Source organism: Doryrhamphus excisus, chromosome 9 (assembly GCF_030265055.1).
Source record: "Doryrhamphus excisus isolate RoL2022-K1 chromosome 9, RoL_Dexc_1.0, whole genome shotgun sequence".
Taxonomy (NCBI): Eukaryota; Metazoa; Chordata; class Actinopteri; order Syngnathiformes; family Syngnathidae; genus Doryrhamphus; species Doryrhamphus excisus.
The window spans coordinates 98711-116546 of NC_080474.1; the positions used below are offsets into that span (position 1 = coordinate 98711).

Consider the following 17836-nt stretch of genomic DNA (forward strand, 5'->3'; position numbering starts at 1 on the left):
TCACCCACCTCTGATAGTCTTCCTCCAGCACTGGGGTCAGTGGAGGTCACGGCCGCTCACAAGCACCACGTCGCCCCCTCCTGGAGAAAGGTGTGCATGACGTGACAAACTGGGCATTGTTGAAGCAATTCTAAAAACACAACTTCATCATCTTACACTTTTCATATCAGCTGATGGCGGCCCATTTCACTTCACGCTTATTGTCTCATTGCCTTCTCTCTTCCTGGCGTGTTGGTCCTCCGCATCCACGTGTACAATGGAAGTACAGAGTACAGTCAAATAGAAGTATACAGAGTACAGTCAAATAGAAGTATACAGAGTACAGTCAAATAGAAGTATACAGAGTACAGTCAAATAGAAGTATACAGAGTACAGTCACCTAGCATCCACGGGTCTTGGGATGATCAGCAGCCAAACCAGGGCCCTCTGGGGCAACGCCTCTATGGTGGTCCACCTCAGATCTTGTCCCATTCTGTCATGGCGAGATCCAGACAGTAGCCCCTCTAAATTGATAATTAGCTCCTTGGTAACTACTCTAAATTGATGCATCTTTGTCATTAGCTCCTTGGTAACTACTCTAAATTGATGCATCTTTGTCATTAGCTCCTTGGTAACTACTCTAAATTGATGCATCCTGGTCATTGGCTCCTCAGTAACTACTCTACAGTGATGCGCCTAGTTCCTCAGTAACTACTGTATTTTGGTGTATGTCATGTAAGGTGATTTTGAAGCTCTGCTTAGGAACCTCCTTAAGATCAGATTGCTATTTCTTAAGTTGTCTTCTTCCTCATTGGTGGAATCGCATTCAGGCATTCATGCCTTTACAGCAAAGCTGGCCTTTTGGAGTTTAGCCCAGCGACTGCAACCCTCATGTGAGACATGGGCGTTCCAAAAGTACAAGTTGAGCTCTTGGCAGGACCGGGCGCCATCCTTGCTCGCAGGAAAGAGGACAGCGAGGCGTGCGGTTAGAAAAAAGAAATCATTTATTGAACACGAGCGCACCAGCAGAGGAGTCACGCACGCACGCACACACGCATTCCCGACGTGTCAGACGTTCAACTATTTACACGAGGCACATTCACACGTGCCGACCCGAGTCCGAGCCCGGCGACACCGCCGCCCTCGCCCTCTACGGCGGTGTGGCCTCCAAGGGGCTCGCTTATTAAAGGTTCTGATTTGAGTCTGGTACTGAGGAAGCGACCCGACCGTGTCCCTGTAAGAGGTTCAAGCGGACTAGAGAGCAGAATCTCATGCATACGTCCTCCGCCGAGGAGCGGCCGAGCGGCACTGAGGTTCTGCAGTTAACTCCAAAGATGCTCCAGAAGTCATCAGTTCTACCTTAACGGCCGTCAGGATCATCCCAGCCAGCAGAGCCTGGAAGTAATAGGAACTGGAGCTATTCCATGGCAAATCTTTTGAAAGCAAACCTGAGTTTAGTTTTAGGAGAAACGTCTTTCTGACAACCAATGAATTAACGCTCAAAGCAAATCTGCTTTTCAAATGGGAAACAAAAGATGAGCACTTCCTTCAAGCGGAGGAGCTGCTTGTGCTCGTGAGGAGTGAATTTGGAGCCCCTTCAAGAACAACGCAAGAGGACATAAATATCATCCAAAAGAAAACAGGGTGTTTCATCCCTTTTGTGACCAGCCCGGTCCACATGACCTCCAGGAGATGCCTCCAGACCGCCCAAGACCGCCAGCGTGTACAATGCTACAGGACATCAATGGAGGAAGGCAGCATGTTAGCGTAGCTTAGCTAGCATGTGTAGCAAGCCCACAGTTAGCGTTACGCCCCCCGGTGGCTGCTTTTGAAATGGTCTCGTGGTCTCCAACCGCGACTCATGTGGGTTGCTTTGGATAACTGGTGCTGGAAAAGGGGGGCCACTATGGCATCTGGGGTGGCGTTCAATGACTTCTCGGCAAGAGGGATGCCGACAGGACATGGCAAAGTTGCGGTGATTGTCTGTTCCCTGCCAATCACCTCACCGCATTCAAATTCAGGCCCAAGCGTCTTCTGAGCGGTGGTCCGGGTCCTACAGACGCTTTTTTCCTTGAAGAGCCCAGCAACACACATCCCTCTTTCTCCATATGAAGCCCAGTCCTTCCATGCTTCCCTGCAGAGGTGGTTCCCTCGCCAGGAGGACGTGGCGGGTCGTGGTGGAAGGAATGAAGGCGGATTACATGACAAAACGTTGGAAGAGCACACACGCTACTCACTACCGCCCTCCTGTGGATCTACTAACAATCTACCGGTCCAAGAAGACTCGTTACTACTCCCCCTCAGCTCCATCTTTCTCCTCCTCCTCCTCCTCCAAGTGTGGCGTGTCCATGTAAACGTTCCGGACCAGGAGGACTCTGGCGAGGAGGCTCTCCAGCATTCGGGGTTCCACGGGCGTGGAGGTGAACCACACCATCCCGTCTGGGTCGCAGGTGGGATCGGGCTGAACGTAGAAGACATCCGAGCTCTCCCGCAGCGACGGCGGGCTGGGGTGGGGAAAGATGGGTTGGAGGGGAATGGAAGAGAGGTGACAGCCATGGTAAATGCTATGAAGGCTATGGCTGCTCGTATGGGGAACAAGATGCACAGCAAGTCCTCAGAAGATCTAGTCATCACTGAGCTTCAGGATGTGAACAGCATGACGTTCTCATCACAGGACTTTCTAGAAGCAGCTCTGATCCTTCAAAGCAAGACACTGCATTGCAGCCATAGAATTCATATTATTATTATTATTATTATTATTATTATGTATTGTCAAACCAAGACAGGAACCAGCATCCACCAGTACCAAGACAGGAACCAGCATCCACCAGTACCAGCCTGGACTTCTGGCTTGTTTATTTTACAATGTTAGATTGATGTGTACATCAACGAAAGGGAATGGTACCAAATCTAACCAAGATTTGACATGGGACCTAGCTTGCTGTGTGGGTTATTGTGTAGCTGCTCTATAGGAGTCCACAACTCAATAATAGTATATCCTCTTTGAACCACATGGTAACCCACGCATCTACGTGCGTATCCAATCCTTTACCACAAAGATTTACAGCCCCACTTATTGGAGATACAAGTACCTGCAATTAATGGGTTAGCTATGGACAACGATGCTATTAATAGATATTAATATTAGATATGATGAATGTATTCAAGGCACATGTCGTGCCGTATGCAATAAGTTGTAGTACTTATTGGGAAATAGCCTGTCTGCTTCCTTTTAGCATCCCGGAACACCAATAAAGGTGTCCAATGATGACGTAATACTGGTGATTTCACCATTGACATGGGTGAATAATGTGAGGCCATCTTATGACAAGAGTGAAAGACGTACCACTTGGATCTGTAGAGCTCATAAAGGTGAAGCTCGTGCTTTCTGGCGGGGACACCTGCTTCAGCTTCCCGATGGTCCAACTTCCTCTTACGAGACTCCTTCACGACTGAAAGACAATGCCAAGGTCAAAGCGGAGTGGAGAAACGTGCAGCAGTGAAGGCCGCACCATTGTGATCCTGAGAGACGGAAGGCACGCGGATGCAGGTGCTGGTCGACTTGGACAGGACAGGATGGACCGTGTCCGGGCCGTAGACGTTGGCGAAGGACAGGCGCATGTGCTGCTCGGTGGTGCGCAGGCCCAAATATTTGGTGTTCAGGTAGACCAGAGAGCGCAGCAGGCTGGCGGGGGTCTCCTCCCCCAACTGACGGCTGCTCCACAGGCTCTGCTCCTCCACGCGACCCCACAGCGAGCCTGCAGGGGGCGGCGTACAACCCAAATGGATTGACACTTTGGACTTATTGGCTGTGTGCTTGTCTTCATAGACCAAGCGTGTCAGGAGGCGATTATGTAAGTCATTGCAATCATTCAAATTACACATCACCCAAGTGGACACTTTCCGTGTAAAGGGGGTACCACTCACCATCGGGAAGCACACTGGGCTTCCAGTCCTTCAGGACCTTATTGAGTTCCTCCCCAAACTGCTGGTAGCAAAGGTCACTGAAGAGGTCATCCTTTCGGCCTTTGGTGTGGAGATGCTTGAAAAGAAAAGGCTGCGTTATTCATTCATTCATTTTAAAGGCTCCGATAGAAGAGGGACGCCACAACAGCCAAGTGTCCTCATCCCTAATTCATCATCACGTTTGTCAGGATGTGAACAGCAAAAGAAGTTGAAATCATTGGACACTAAACCAAAAAACTATTCAACAGAAAGTCCACATCTAGAAGAACACGTCGAAAATAAATGAAATGAGGAAACCCTGTTCAGGAAGCTACACAAACCTGCTCCCAGACCCAATGTCCAAAACCCCGGAGGGACTTTCTTACGTTGTCTCGGCACCGCCTCCCAGGTACAGAAAGAGTACAGCAGCCGTGAAGCAGCAGCCATGAAGCGTGCAGCCATGTGCTGCATGTGGAGCATGTGGAGCAGGAGGCGGAGCAGGAGGCGGAGCTGTGCACCGCTCTAATGTATCCTATGGGAAACACTCACACAAACTTTGGTTCCTGCCTCCAAAATGGCAGGAATTCTTTTGACTTTGGCAAGGAAGGCAAAAAAATATCCATCCTGCCTGCACACGCTTCTTCACCTCCTTTTCACCATCTCCATTCTTCTGGACTGTTGACCAGAACAGTACTTCAAATTGTCCACCTTCTGTATCTCTTCTCCCTGTAACCTGACTCTTCCACTCGGGTCCCTCTCATTCCCACACATATACTCCGTCTTGCTGCGGCTAATCTTCATTCCTCTCCTTTCCAGGGCAAACCTCCACTCTTCCAGCATCAGTGCCACCTCCAGCACATCTTCCCCGTCTTCCCTGTCCTAGGCTTTCTCCACATCTACAAACACCTTCTCTGGACTTCTCTATGAACATTCTTAAAGCCAATACTATCTTCAGTACTACTATCTTCTATCTTCAGACTCATCCCCCTATCAGACACTCTTTTGACCTCCAGGACCTTCTTAACCGACTCCTCCTACTCCATTTCTCTTCCATGTCCACCATGATAGAATAAGTTGAACCCTGCTCCTAAACTTCTAGCCTTGCTACCTTTCCACCCGGTCTCCTGGACACACGGTACGTCTACCTTCCTCCTCAGCATCAGGCCAACCAACTCCCTGTGCACCAAGGTATTGTTTTAGACATGGATTGTTTTGTCTTTGTTTCTCCTTCCATGAAGGTGACAAAGGCCACTGCGGTGTAGAGTCTTATAATAATAATAATAATAATAATAATAATAATAATAATAATAATAATAATAGAAAGTGTGATTTCTGTAAGGACATGGCCTAAACGTGTGCGTGTGTCAAAACTACTAAAATATAATCCATGTTGATTCACATTTTTTGCCAAATTGTGCATTCCCTTGAACAAAGTAAAAACCATGACCAACCTGCTGGATGCCCAAGCAGAGGTAGAGGATGCTGTCGGGGGAGTAGCGCTCCCCACTGGGCCTGCACGCCTCCCTGACGAAGCGGGACAACGCCATGTTTAGCTCCTCCGCACTCAGCGACGCCAAGTTACTGGTGAGTGGGGCCGCTGGAGCTGCAACACGCGTACGGCTGTTAGCTGCCAGGACAAAAGCTGGTCAAGACGTCCAACCATCCTGTGAGGTTCCACGGACCTGCTTCTGAGGCGTTGTCCTTGTTTCGGTCATCTGTGTGGTCAGAAGCGGATAACGCCCAGCGCTTCCACGCGTTGATGCCGTAGCGAGCTTTAAGAGGCAGGGAATGTGCCGTGGAGGGTGGGGGCGAGGTTTGATCAAATCCCACCTCCGCTGCCAGCCTTTTGCTGCCCTGCAACACAAACACGGCGATTACAGCATCGTGTGGGTGTGTGCGCTTGGACCCGCAACCCGAGGCGTGGCGCGCTCAGGCTATGATCAATTGAACAATTGTGGTGTGCGTACTCGTGTCCTTGGCTGAGGTCGGGGTATGGACTCGTCTGCCTGCCCACTTTCCTCTGTCAGAACTGGCGGTAGAGTCGAGCTCGGGTCCTCGTCCATCGTCTCTGCGACAGGAGGCGGGTCTAAAGCAGAGGCTGTCAATTAGACCAAGGATGACTCAGCATCAATGAGTCAGCAGTACATCAGGGTGAGCAAGTCCCGGGTGAAAAGCATTGGCAGCGGGGCCTCACATATACAGTCCACTCACTGTATAGTATGTCGTCTGTATATGGACGGATGATTGCACAACGTCGCTGGGACTTCTCTATAAGTGATCAATAAGATCAATAAGGGCCATCTCATTCATTCACAAGCTACCCAGCGTACCTTGCGGCAGGAATGTATGGGTGTTTTTTTGGCATGGGTATTTTCCTTCCATATACTTGGTTGGTTACTTAGCGCGTCACATATCACAACCGCATACCATATCATGGTATTGTTGAATGTACTCGGAATGTTTTAAAAAGTACTGATACACACACTGAAGTCTATGTTTTAGTCACTAAAAACAAGCCTCTGCAGCTCGCACATGAATTTTCTTCCGAAGATGATGCTGTATGATTAGTTTTGTAATCATAAAAGGTCCAAACTATGTCGTCATCCCTCGCCACAAATTGGTCAAATGATGCATTTTCATACAAATGGCTGTTTTGCCTAAATTAAGCATTTAAGAATAGAAACGTCTAAATGAAGTCAAATACAAATATAAAGGCATCAGAAGGATGATACGTAAATATGATTCTTACCATGTTGGCATGTAGCAAGCGGTAGGCTAGGCATCAGAAGGTTGCCATGTATAGCACAATATGGATTTTGGGACATACTGCACCCATCCCTTATCTCAAGTGGCTTCTCAAAAAGCACATTTGAAATAAATCACAGTGAAGCACCGATTCACCTTGAGGAAAGTCTGCCTCCAGGTCCATATCAGGTTCATATTTGCCCTCCTCGTCTTCCTCCTCCTTCTCCAGGGTCTTACTGGTGGCTTCCTCAGCCACATGCTCACTTTTCACCTCCACCAGCTTTACATCTGAAAGGTCACATCCCGAAAGGTCTTCCATGAGTCTATGTTTTCTGGGGACAACCAACAAGAAGAGGCATTATGGACTGGTGAAGGTACCTGGTTTCTGCTCCTCCATCTTAGCCCGCGGGTCCGTGTCTGCAAGGTCAGAGGGCACATTGCCCTTCAGCTCCTTGATGGCTTGCACCATCTGGTCTGCCCCCTGCAGGGTGGTGGGCAGGACGAAGGGCACAGGAAGCTGTCCGGGGCGGGACAGGTTGTGCTTAGTCACCAAAGACTTCATTTGTTGTCTGCATGGGTAGTGTAAAGGTTCCTGAACAGGGGGTCTTACCGGTAAAGGCATGGAGAGCGGTGTGGGCGTGACCTGGGTGTACATGTTCATGGGCATGGGGATGAAGACGGGCACGGGTATGGGGACAGGGACATACTCTCTCTTTACACCATCATCAACATCTGAGGACAAATTTGGATTTATGAAATTAAAACATGCCATGATGAGGTGACTTACTAGAGGAAGCATTCCAAATGATTGTGGACACGGAGCGTGTACCTGTCTGGATGGGTTTGCTCTGCATGTGTGGCTTGCAGTAGGTGGCCTTGGTCAGGGTGAGCGGCTTGCAAAGCACCGCCTTGTTTTTAACGTCCCTGATCAGGCCGCTGCCCGCGAAAGTGCCCTGGCCCACCAGCTGCAACACGGGACAGAGAGCCTTTAAGGTTTTAGAGCGGACCATATGACCGTGTTAACCAAATGCAGGTGGAACCCAAAACGCTGACTTACCCCAAGCTTGGAACCTTGCAATTCAGTTCCTGAAAGACAAAAATCTCTCATGTCCAAGTTGCTTTAAGGCAGAGCGACTAGCACCCATCATGGGGTAAAACAACCAGAAGGAGAGTGTGTCCTCCTACCCGTGATGCTGTTCTCCGGGCCTTTCTGCGTGGCCATGATGGGCTCGTTCTGCTGGCAGTAGAACCTCAGAAGACACTGCTGGTCACAGAATTGCTTCAACTCTGACCTCCACATCACAGACTCTGTCAGCTGCCCCTGCACCTTGCAGCAGTCGCACCTTGCCGCCTGGTGGCCAGACAAGGTCATTTTTGGACCATTCAAGCAAAAAAACTCAACAAAAAATAAAACGCAGCGGTGGCGGACAAACCTTGTGGTACCAGTCGTCAAACTTCTTGCCGCACTCCTCGCTGCAGAAATCACGGGTCATGCCGCCGAGCTGGCGCGTCACGGCTCTCTTGCACAGCTGGTTGCAGTGGTTACAGCTGACGCACTTCAGGCCCAAACGCTTGGTGAAGTCCTGCTTGTACAGCAGCTTGCAACCTGGAGCACACGAACATCCATGAAAACCTGATTTTCACTTCAAATCCTAAACCGCATACGGCACATGCATCGCTACCTTCGCTGCAAAAAGGCTTCTTCTCTCCTGAGAACTTCACCATGTCGTGCAGAGTCTTCTCCTCCTGGCAGTACTCGCAGAGGGTCACGATGCAATGCAGCTTCTTGTAGTCATCACAGCACACCTTGCTGCAGAAGTGGTACATTTTATCCTGGACGGGGGGGGAAGGACAGACACCCACCGTGAGGCACGGTGCCTCTTGTCAAGTCACAATACAGCCCTGTCCTCCCATAAGGATTCCCATCTCACTTCCCACTCCAGAGTTTGGGGCTTCATGCTGAAGGTTCCACGACAGTAGTTGCACTTGAGCTGGACAGCACTGTTGGCCGTGGAGAGTGGCGTCTGTCCATTAGTGGCCGTCTGAAGAGTCGTATTCTGTAACAACATCCCACACCCCGTTGAGGATTCTAAAGATTCTTTCCCGGTATGCAGGACGAGGGAATTTTTTTGGAATTATTGGCAGAATCCGGACTCCACCTGGAACTTGGTGACGCAGTGCGAGCTGCAGAAATTGAGCACGTTTCCCTCAGGCAGAGTTGCTTGGTACTGAGGGAGAGAATTCCTCTTACAGAAGTGACACGTGGGCTCCGCATCTGCAAACGGGACAATGCATTGACCTCATTAGACCGTGCCCAGACCGCTACTCAAAAGAGGAAAATGACACCCTTTTTATGGAATGGAGTGAGCCCTCTTCTCAGTCATACAGTGTCTTTGTCTCGGTGGGTGGAGCAGTAGACTAGTATTGCATCCACTGGCACATGGACATGAGGCGTCGCCATCTAGCGTACGGTCTGGCTACTCTACGTATGTGGGCATGTGTACAGAGTTTTGCTTTGCATGGCGATGCGGGTGTACCTTATGTTTTGGTCAGTTGTAGGTCCATAGCCGTACTTCCTAAAGTGCCTTGCTTTAGGTTACTCACTGTGGTAGGTCACCGCTGACAACTTGGCCTTGTTCATGCAGTTGGCGGAGCAGTAGGAGCCCATGGCGCCGTCCGCTCCGAGGCCGAGCACCACTTCGCCCGTCTTGATCAGCGTTTTACAAGTCAAGCAGCTCGCTAGCTTACTGTGAGCCTGCGACACAGATGCCGAAAACGAGCAGTTTCAATCAGAGGTTGGACTGGAGCCCTTGATTGGCCCCGAATCTTAATGCTTCATCCCAGCAGGAACATTTTTGGACCTATGGCGTTAACTAGAAAAGAAATTGGAGCTGAGCTGACAAATGGAGAAAAGACGATGAAGAAACACTTGTAGAAAACCTTCCCAACAAGTAGAAGAGAACTCCACACTTCGTCCCTACAGTTGAGCCTATACGATGCATTTCAGTTGTGATGACAGACATCAAGATGGTTTCCTCCGCTAGACCTCATCGACGGTCTAATGAGCTGGTGTTGCCAGGCAACAACTACAATCCAGCCTTTGACTTGTGGCGACTAGCAAACTATCCAGCATGTCGTTGGTGACGTTCCTTGAGCGTAGAGCCAAACGCTAGAATCAAAGATGGAGAAACGGTGCCAGGATGCTGAGCTACTGTCACAGACAGAAAATGGCATGGTTGTTCCATGACAGTACATCCTGGCAATCCCCAGATGGCGTGGAACTACGGTCCTCCCCCAGCACCGCTGAGACGGAGCAATCGGATTGGATGCTTTCAGATCATGCTGAGACATTGTCGCTCTTCCGTCTGCCTGTCAAGCTCTAGCAGGGAATTGTCTGTGAAGAGGGTGCGTGCGGTTGCGCAAAAAAGGACCTACAAACAATCCAAGCGAGCGGCCAGAGTGGAGGCCTACAGTACCTGCTTGTAGTCCCTGATGCAGTTCTGGCAGCAGAAGCGTTTCTGTTGGCCGTCGACCAGCAGGAAGTGGTTGGCCGAGACCCGGCTGGGCAGGTAGTCGCCGCACTGCTCGCAGCAGTTCATGATCAAGCCGTTGGCGCGGCGGTACACGTTGAAGCATATGTCGCTGCAGATCTTGTGGGTCACCGTCTTGAAGCTGACCTCGTGGCGGATCTGCGCACACAGATTTGTCACTCATTTCATGTCAACTACGATTCTTGAGAACAGCAAAGAAATTCTGATGCAGGGTGGCGGATGCCCATCATGTATCCCACCAGGAATCTGTCATTCCATTTTCATGCAAGCACTATTTGGATGAATTGTAGGGGGCCTATGGTGAGCAGCATTAGACTATTCGAGACTTATCCCCCCATACATTTCTTGTATTGTATTTTATTTCAATAGATGACCGATTGATGTCCTGCGTGTGTTCCCTGTAAAGCACAATTGTTTTATATGCAAATGAAGTGACGGACAGCAGCATGAAGATGCCAATGATGGAGCTGTCGTGTTTGTGCTTGAGAGGTGACAGCGGCGGTATAAAGCAGGGGCTAGCCTCTACAAAGCTAGCCAAAATAGAGGAGAATTTAGCAGCGTTCCGTGAGCTTCTGGATCGGATGTCTCCAGACAAATAGCTACTCCATTTTGTGACAATTATTGGGATTATTTCAACATTGAATAGGCTTGTTTTGCCAGAATATTAATAAAATGCTGACAAGCACAACCCACACTTAACAGTTCGCATATTTGACCCATTGATAAGCTGCTCAAAATGTGCTGGCGAGCTCCTAGTAGGACATCTGTGATCCAGAGCATCCAAGGCCCGCTTGTCACTCCACCTTGCACCCCCACGTCACGAGCACTGACCTCCGTGAGCTTGCCGCAGACAGTACATTTGGTTTTGAGGTTGGACTTGGGCGGGTTCTGCTTGTTCTCATATGCGCCGAGGCAGCCGGTGCTGCAGAACTCCTGGAAGGACTCGCTGGAGTCTACTTGAGCCACGATGGTACCTTTCATGTTTGTGATGTCCCTGGGGGGCAGAGTGACAGCCACTACAACATTAGCAATGACAAACAAAAGTCCAAAACAGCAACTTGAAAGTACAAATCCATTTTCGGTAACTTGGAAGTCAGCAGAAACTCACTTTTTGCACATGGTGCAGCTTTTCTTGGGGGCGGGTTTGTGCGAGAAGGCGGATAGGCAGGTGGTGGAGCAGAAGAGGTGTGTGGAGCCTTTACGTTGGTACGCAGTCTGGCCTTTCTTGAGAGGCTTTTTACAGTTGGCACAGGTCACCTGAAAGAATTCAACAGCAGTTTCTTGTATTGTACCACCAGCGACCGTCCCATCCCTCCCACCAGGGTTTGATGCTACTGATTCCCATCGTCCACCAGTGAGATGCGCCCATACCGACACATGGATTAACTGCACATTTTTGTCAGTGGTCAGGGGCACCAGACAATTCCAAGGCCCAGGGGAGATAGGCAATCCCTAAAAAAGTGAACAGTTATGTCCGGCCACTAATTTAGCCAGCAGATCTCCACTCAACCAAAGTAGCTGCTGTCTTCACGCCATTCTGTGGTCATTTGTCATTACAAACGGCAGAACGTCTGCAGTCAACGGCTCCAACAGAATAGAAAACCAAGAGTTGAGGCAAGTCGTCTTTGACCCGTTGTGAGCTACTCAACATCACCTGGCGAGCTCGGATAGGAGGATAGGACCGAGGTTAGGATAGGCTGGACACACGATGGTGTTTGGAGGACAATACATCATTAGCATGATGACAAGATAGCAAAGATGTTAGTCCGTCCACTTACCTGTGGGACAAAGACAAGCTACCCGCATTGAATGTTACTGTGGTAGCAAGTAAGCTAACCAACTGCTGCCGATGTTCAGCCAGTGACAGCTAGGCGCAGCGTGTAAACAAAGATGCAAGAAAGGTTTGGCTGGCGTGGATTGCCCTAGCCTGTGGCGAGCTCAATGTGACAAGCGCCATGTTGTTGGTGAGGATTTGCTACCGCACGGCCATTGCTTTTTGTGATGGGCGCTGATCACATGTTTTTAATGGAAACCGGCGCTATCGCTGGGATGGATGCATGAAAGCATCCCTACCACGGATCTTATGTAGGCCCTCCACAGCTTCATTTTGACACTGCCCTCCGATGAACACGAATCTACAAACTACTGTCACTATCATTCATGAAGGTCACCTTCACCGTCCTGGGTTGTGGCTGGGAACCTGGTGAGGAGGAGGAAGACTGTCCTGGAGGTTTGGGCAGGGAGGTGGCAGGCGAAGGAGAGTCCACCCCTGTCTGCTTTTGGTTGCGAGGGACTGACGCCGACTGGGAAATCCAGGAGTCTGCAGGGAAGGAGAGAATGAGTCAGTGGTAAATGAAACAAAGTACAACAAGACACGGAGAACGGAGACTCCACCTGTCCTGTTGTGCGTCCCCGCGTCCCCGTTCTGCACCGCCGACCCTCGCCCAGGATTGAAGGAAGCGCTGGGTTTTCCGGACACATTGTCAGTGCTCAAGCTGAACGCGCTGCAAATCTGAAGACCATTTTCCTCTGCCCGGCCTTCACCTGCCTGGAGACAAGGTGCTCACGTTACCTCGGGTGTACTCCAGATAAGGTAGATCTCCACGTGTGTACAATAAAGTCATGTGTTTACCACTGCTCCTCCCTGCAGTGATGTCACAGAGGTTATCATCAGGTCCGCCTGGGCATCTGCACCTGCTTCTTTTTCACCTCTTTGACCCAGCGTTGTGACATTGGCGATCCGGATATCCGAATTTGGGTCTGTGCTGCTGACGGTGCCGGGGGAGGAGCCACCAGTGGGCGCGGTTGAGGGAGAAGAGGCTTGCTTCTCCTCAGACTCTTCCTCGTCGTCAATGACGATGGGCTCAGTCGTAGCCGGGTTCGAGGACTCGGACGCACCGCTGGACGTAGGCGTCGCCGCCGCAGACATGTCTGCGGTGGCAGCGGGGGGTTCTGGATCCTTGGACATGGGCGTGTCTTGGGAAGACGTTGATGCCGGTGGCTCGGGTGCCTCCTCGTCTACCAGAACCACGTCGTCGTCATCGTCGGTGCAGCCCTTCTTTGGAGCGTCCTCGTCTGTTGCCATGGAAACTGACTCTGCAACCACCACAATGGGGGGCGCGGCCTGCTGGCAAGGGGAAGGGGTGGCATCCATGTGCTCCTCTGGCTCCCCCGCCTCCTCTGCAACAGCAGGGTTTGGTTCCAACTCCCCATCCATCACTAAGGCAACCACCTGGCAACGCAAACAAAAAGGCAATTAGGCCACCCGGCAGCAGCCTTTGGTTTTATGGAGTCTGACAGCTGGACAGGTAGAGCAGGTGACCCGAGACGGGCCGTGCCCACAAAAGGCCTTGCCCTCCTGGTCTACACCAAGACCAGCTGAAGCTTGGACCTTCATCCACGCCTCACCTGAAACCCTCAAACCAAAAGGAAATTTGTGTTCCAGAGAGGAGCCTCGAGCTCGTGCACTTCCTATCACACTTTCAAAATAAAAGTAGTGACAATAGGCTTTGCGTTAACATCTAATGGCTGCTTGCAATGAAGACCTATAATGTCTCCACCGCACGCTAACATTGCTAATCCTGCTCCTGACCCGACACGCAAGGTAGCACGCGCCGCCTCTCACCTGCTGTCGCTCTCATCCCTCCCTCTGAAGCTTCTTTTTTGCCCTTTTTTATTTCCCTGTTGCCTCAGTAACCCGTGAAGCTACACCTTGGTTGCCATGGTGACAGCAAGGCCCACCAGCACCACCGACATCACCGCAGGGACGCGTTCTGTAAGCTCTGCATCTGGTTACAGCGTCGGCTGATACGTGCACGTCAGCCCGCGTCGCTCTACTAACACCGGACTAGTGACACCACAAGGGGGCTGTGTGTCCCACCCCAACCAGGACAGCCATGCCACAACGCACACCAGAGCCACAAAAAGCTGCACCGGAACTAGGGATGGGAAGGATTCAGCATCCAGAAGCGGCATAATAGCAGATGACCAAACGAGACCAGGAGAATAGTCCCTCTTTTCTGTCCGCTTCAGTTCCCAGGGTGCGCAGAGGTGATGGGCCACAGTTCCCCAGGGACCACGTGACAGGAAGTGCAGGCCAATCACCACATTCACCACATTATGTCATTAGCCGGTCAAAATTCAGCATTGGGGGCCCTGCTGGTTGGGAAACTACGGGGCCAAAAGTGAGTTTGACATTTCACCCCAAGTTGGGGGCAATTGTTCATGAAATTGTAATCAAAATGTACAGCATACATGTACTACTGTCAAAATAAGATGGCTATCAGAGCGGCAATTATTGGGCCCATACGAGGAACTGTAACAACATCAACGCTCCAATGAGGCCTGATTAGCCATACTGTGCTGTAGGTGGGAGTGAGCAAATCAAGCACTCCTTTTCTCCTACGTGCTGTAAACAAGCTGCGTGGATTGTGAGCGAGAGGGAAAAAAAACATCACCCCTCAACACACCAAACCCCACCAGACACCAGAAATGTCTGCAACGCCACGCCGGCGCCCCCAAACATAAAGTCAGCCACAAAGAAAGTCCTGGGGCCAGACCACCACTCCCGGGTGGCGTGGTCCTCCACGGTCATGCCATCAAATTTGCCATATTCTAGGATTAATGTACCACTAGTTTGTGGTTCTTACCTCCAGCTGTGAGCAAACTAGAGTTAAATGTACATTTGAAAACATAGATTACCGGTGCACCCATCACTCCCAATTTAGGCTTCACTGAGTGCACCCCCCACTCCCAATTTAGGCTTCACTGGTGATGAGATTTCTCAATTGTTAAGCGGTCCTTGAACGCACCGTAGTTGCTGTAAGATAGCAAAGTGTAACCTTGCAGTGAGGTGAATGCCATCCATGACGGTCAGCCATCATGGACTTACAACAGGCTAGCACGGGGGATTACGTTGACGCGCCTTGGAGGACCCTCGTACTGCTGCTAGCCGTTTCAGAGTGAAGTGGCGGCAGCCCCACAACACTGTTCGACTGTTCCACCGATCATCATCATGGTGATACATTTGGGGGCCGAGTCTAATTACAACTGTCACTTCTATTGCTAATGGAAGAAAATGTCAAGCTAGCAGGAGGTGTGTTTTTTTCGTGGACGTACCAATTGCTACCATTTGCTGGTAGGCTGGGAACAAAACCCCCATGAGCAGCAGGTATGTACTGAAATACGCACCGTGTGTGATTACAAAAATATTCATTGCCGTATGGCCTTCATTTGAGAAAATGATGAAATGATAAAAAAAAACTTTAAAATATAAGTAAATGACTACATCAAATTGTATGCAAATGGAAAATCAATTTGGGAAATTAGGGCCATTATGTTATTTCAAAATATGGAGTTAGCAATGTTGAAACATGCAAGCAGTCCCACTCTGAAGGTCCTTGAATGCACCTTCTGACGTTCTCCCACACAGGACAGATTTGACTACTCTACAGCATCATCTCCCTTTTTCCTTTGGCTTCATATTTGGTCCCAAATGCTGATACTAAATGGGACTGCATAGGTGGCTCTGTATTCATTCTCTGCCTTCCTGGTGACGATCTGGCACGCTGCTAATGCTATTTATGTCCACTCTCGTCATGCTAAGCTACAGTGCTTGTCGCTACAATCCATTCATCTGAAGCATTTATGGTTGGTTCCCAACGATCCCAGAGGCCGCTACCGATGCAACGGCATTGCTCATTGTCAAACGGGATATTCGCTCCCAACGGTTTCTGGCAACTGTTGAGGAGCGATCGCATGACGCTGTTGCGACCCTGCCTCGTTGCGCATGGCACGTCTTTGTGTCATTGTAACTGCATTTTACCACCTGAGTCAATGCCTTACGCCTCGTGGCCACTGTACTCGCTGCAGTTGAGTACATCAAATCCCTGGCCACTAAGTGAGGAGATACGGTCAACGCGTGCGCACACTGCAATGCAGGGCTACAAGACAACGTGCATTAAAAGGTGAATGAGACAGAAATGAACATTATGCATACAACCTTCCAAGTCACCACCAGGTAGGCAGCTGGCGGATGGGGAGGGGTGTAATGGTGTACAGTTGGTGTACAGTTGGTGTACACTTGGTGTACACTTGGTGTACACTTGGTGTACACTTGGTGTACACTTGGTGTACACTTGGTGTACACTTGGTGTACATTTGGTGTACATTTGGTGTACATTTGGTGTACATTTGGTGTACATTTGGTGTACAGTGTCTTTGTGCAACCAGCAAGAAGCTCAAGATCAACATCATGCTCATCGTCACCTCGCATTAGGCGCAAAGCCAGCACGTTTGCGCACGACGCCTCAGTGACGTCATTTGCACATCTGCCCACAAGGTGGAGACATGGCGCACATCGCCGCATGTGGCGCAAAAACAACACACAAGCACACAAAAGAGACGCAAATGTGTGCGTCAAACGTTTCCAATGCAAGGCTGCACCATAGCAGCGTATTGTGACCTCTACCGGGGAACGTTACCAAATCAGCACGCCTCCCACACTGCCTGACCGTGCCCTTGATCACCTAGACCGCCCTGAACGCTTCCTGCTGTCGAACCAACACCCCCTCTAACAAACTTGGCTGCGACGGCCAGGTCCAAAACTTCACACGCAACCAGCTTGCTTGAGCTATTGAGCTGTGCACCCCCCCCCCCCCCGCAAGGGGATTGGGGGTGGGGCTCCCAAGTTGGGGGTCCACAGAAACGTGGTCCGATGTGGTCTGTTCCGTTCCCTTCATTTCCTGCCGCAAAACGGCGAGTGGATTTAGCGGCAGATTGAGGAGGGAGGAGACGTGGACGCTAACTGCGCCACTGTGGCGATGCAAGTCATATGATCGCAAGTAAAATCGCACCGAATGGGTACTAATAAAAGCGAATGCAAATAGCCACGCAAGTCCCCCCCCACCACACGCGCGAGACAACACGATGTTTGACTTTGTCATTTTTATATCTACTCCACGCGAATCTCCCCCACGCACATATAATGGAAGGATGAGTGCACACTTGAGTGCTAAAAGGTTATTTTGGCCTTACCTGTAAGGCCGGGCCTTTAATTGAAAAGTTAAGTCTCCACGCTCAGTCCATCCTGGCGCAATCAGCGACAGTGGCGGCAAGGCGCCGCTAGGGGCGCCATGGCGTTACATATCACATGAACTGTGCTCAATTGTGTCATGCGGCGGTAAACAAGCAGCCTCGCCGACACAAGCATCGCGGGCCCCGACTGCCGTACCGACAAAAGCCTCGCCACGACTCCGCTGCATTCACAAGACACAACATAAATGTAGAACAGCACCGACACCGCCGCCGCTACCCACCCCCCAGCGGTAAACAACAGCACTGCCTGGCGTCCGCCATTAGGGAGCTAAATGAACAATACTCTAGTGGCGGCAGCACTCACAGGAAGGGAACACATCTTTTTTAAATTCAACTCTTTGCTGATGTCAAAAGGGCTCCTCGCCACTAATGGCACTAGGATAGCGAGAGGTGTCTTCCCAAAACGTCACAAAAGTTGGCCAAACTTTGCCACGGTCGGCCAGAGAGAGAATAAAAGCGAGATTTGGGTGTGATTTGGTCTTACCGGAGTAGAGCTCGAGACGGTGTAGCGCCACTTTTGT

The 17836-nt window shown here is 50.4% G+C and overlaps 1 protein-coding gene across 1 annotated transcript; it reads right to left on the minus strand.

The window, feature by feature from the left end:
- Positions 1–965: 965 nt before the first annotated feature.
- On the minus strand, positions 966–17791 carry zmym2 (zinc finger, MYM-type 2). Its single transcript, XM_058082994.1, has 25 exons — positions 17620–17791; positions 12853–13452; positions 12615–12768; positions 12387–12540; positions 11329–11472; positions 11052–11214; positions 10146–10358; positions 9274–9424; positions 8829–8944; positions 8601–8726; positions 8352–8502; positions 8103–8275; positions 7855–8020; positions 7727–7755; positions 7499–7634; positions 7280–7401; positions 7048–7186; positions 6826–6957; positions 5892–6022; positions 5607–5778; positions 5376–5527; positions 3907–4021; positions 3492–3737; positions 3326–3431; positions 966–2483 (listed from the first exon to the last, which is right to left on the minus strand). The coding sequence occupies exons 1-25, from the start codon at positions 17632–17634 to the stop codon at positions 2270–2272; spliced, it is 4020 nt and encodes a 1339-aa protein (XP_057938977.1). The 5' UTR covers positions 17635–17791; the 3' UTR covers positions 966–2269.
- Between the last annotated feature and the right edge of the window lie 45 nt (positions 17792–17836).

Coding starts and splice junctions, on each gene's coding strand:
- zmym2 (XM_058082994.1), bottom strand. Junction 8,503..8,600: donor CCCAAACTCTGGAGTGGGAA/GTGAGATGGGAA, acceptor CCCCCCGTCCAG/GATAAAATGTACCACTTCTG. Junction 7,756..7,854: donor CCCGGAGAACAGCATCACGG/GTAGGAGGACAC, acceptor TTTGTCTTTCAG/GAACTGAATTGCAAGGTTCC.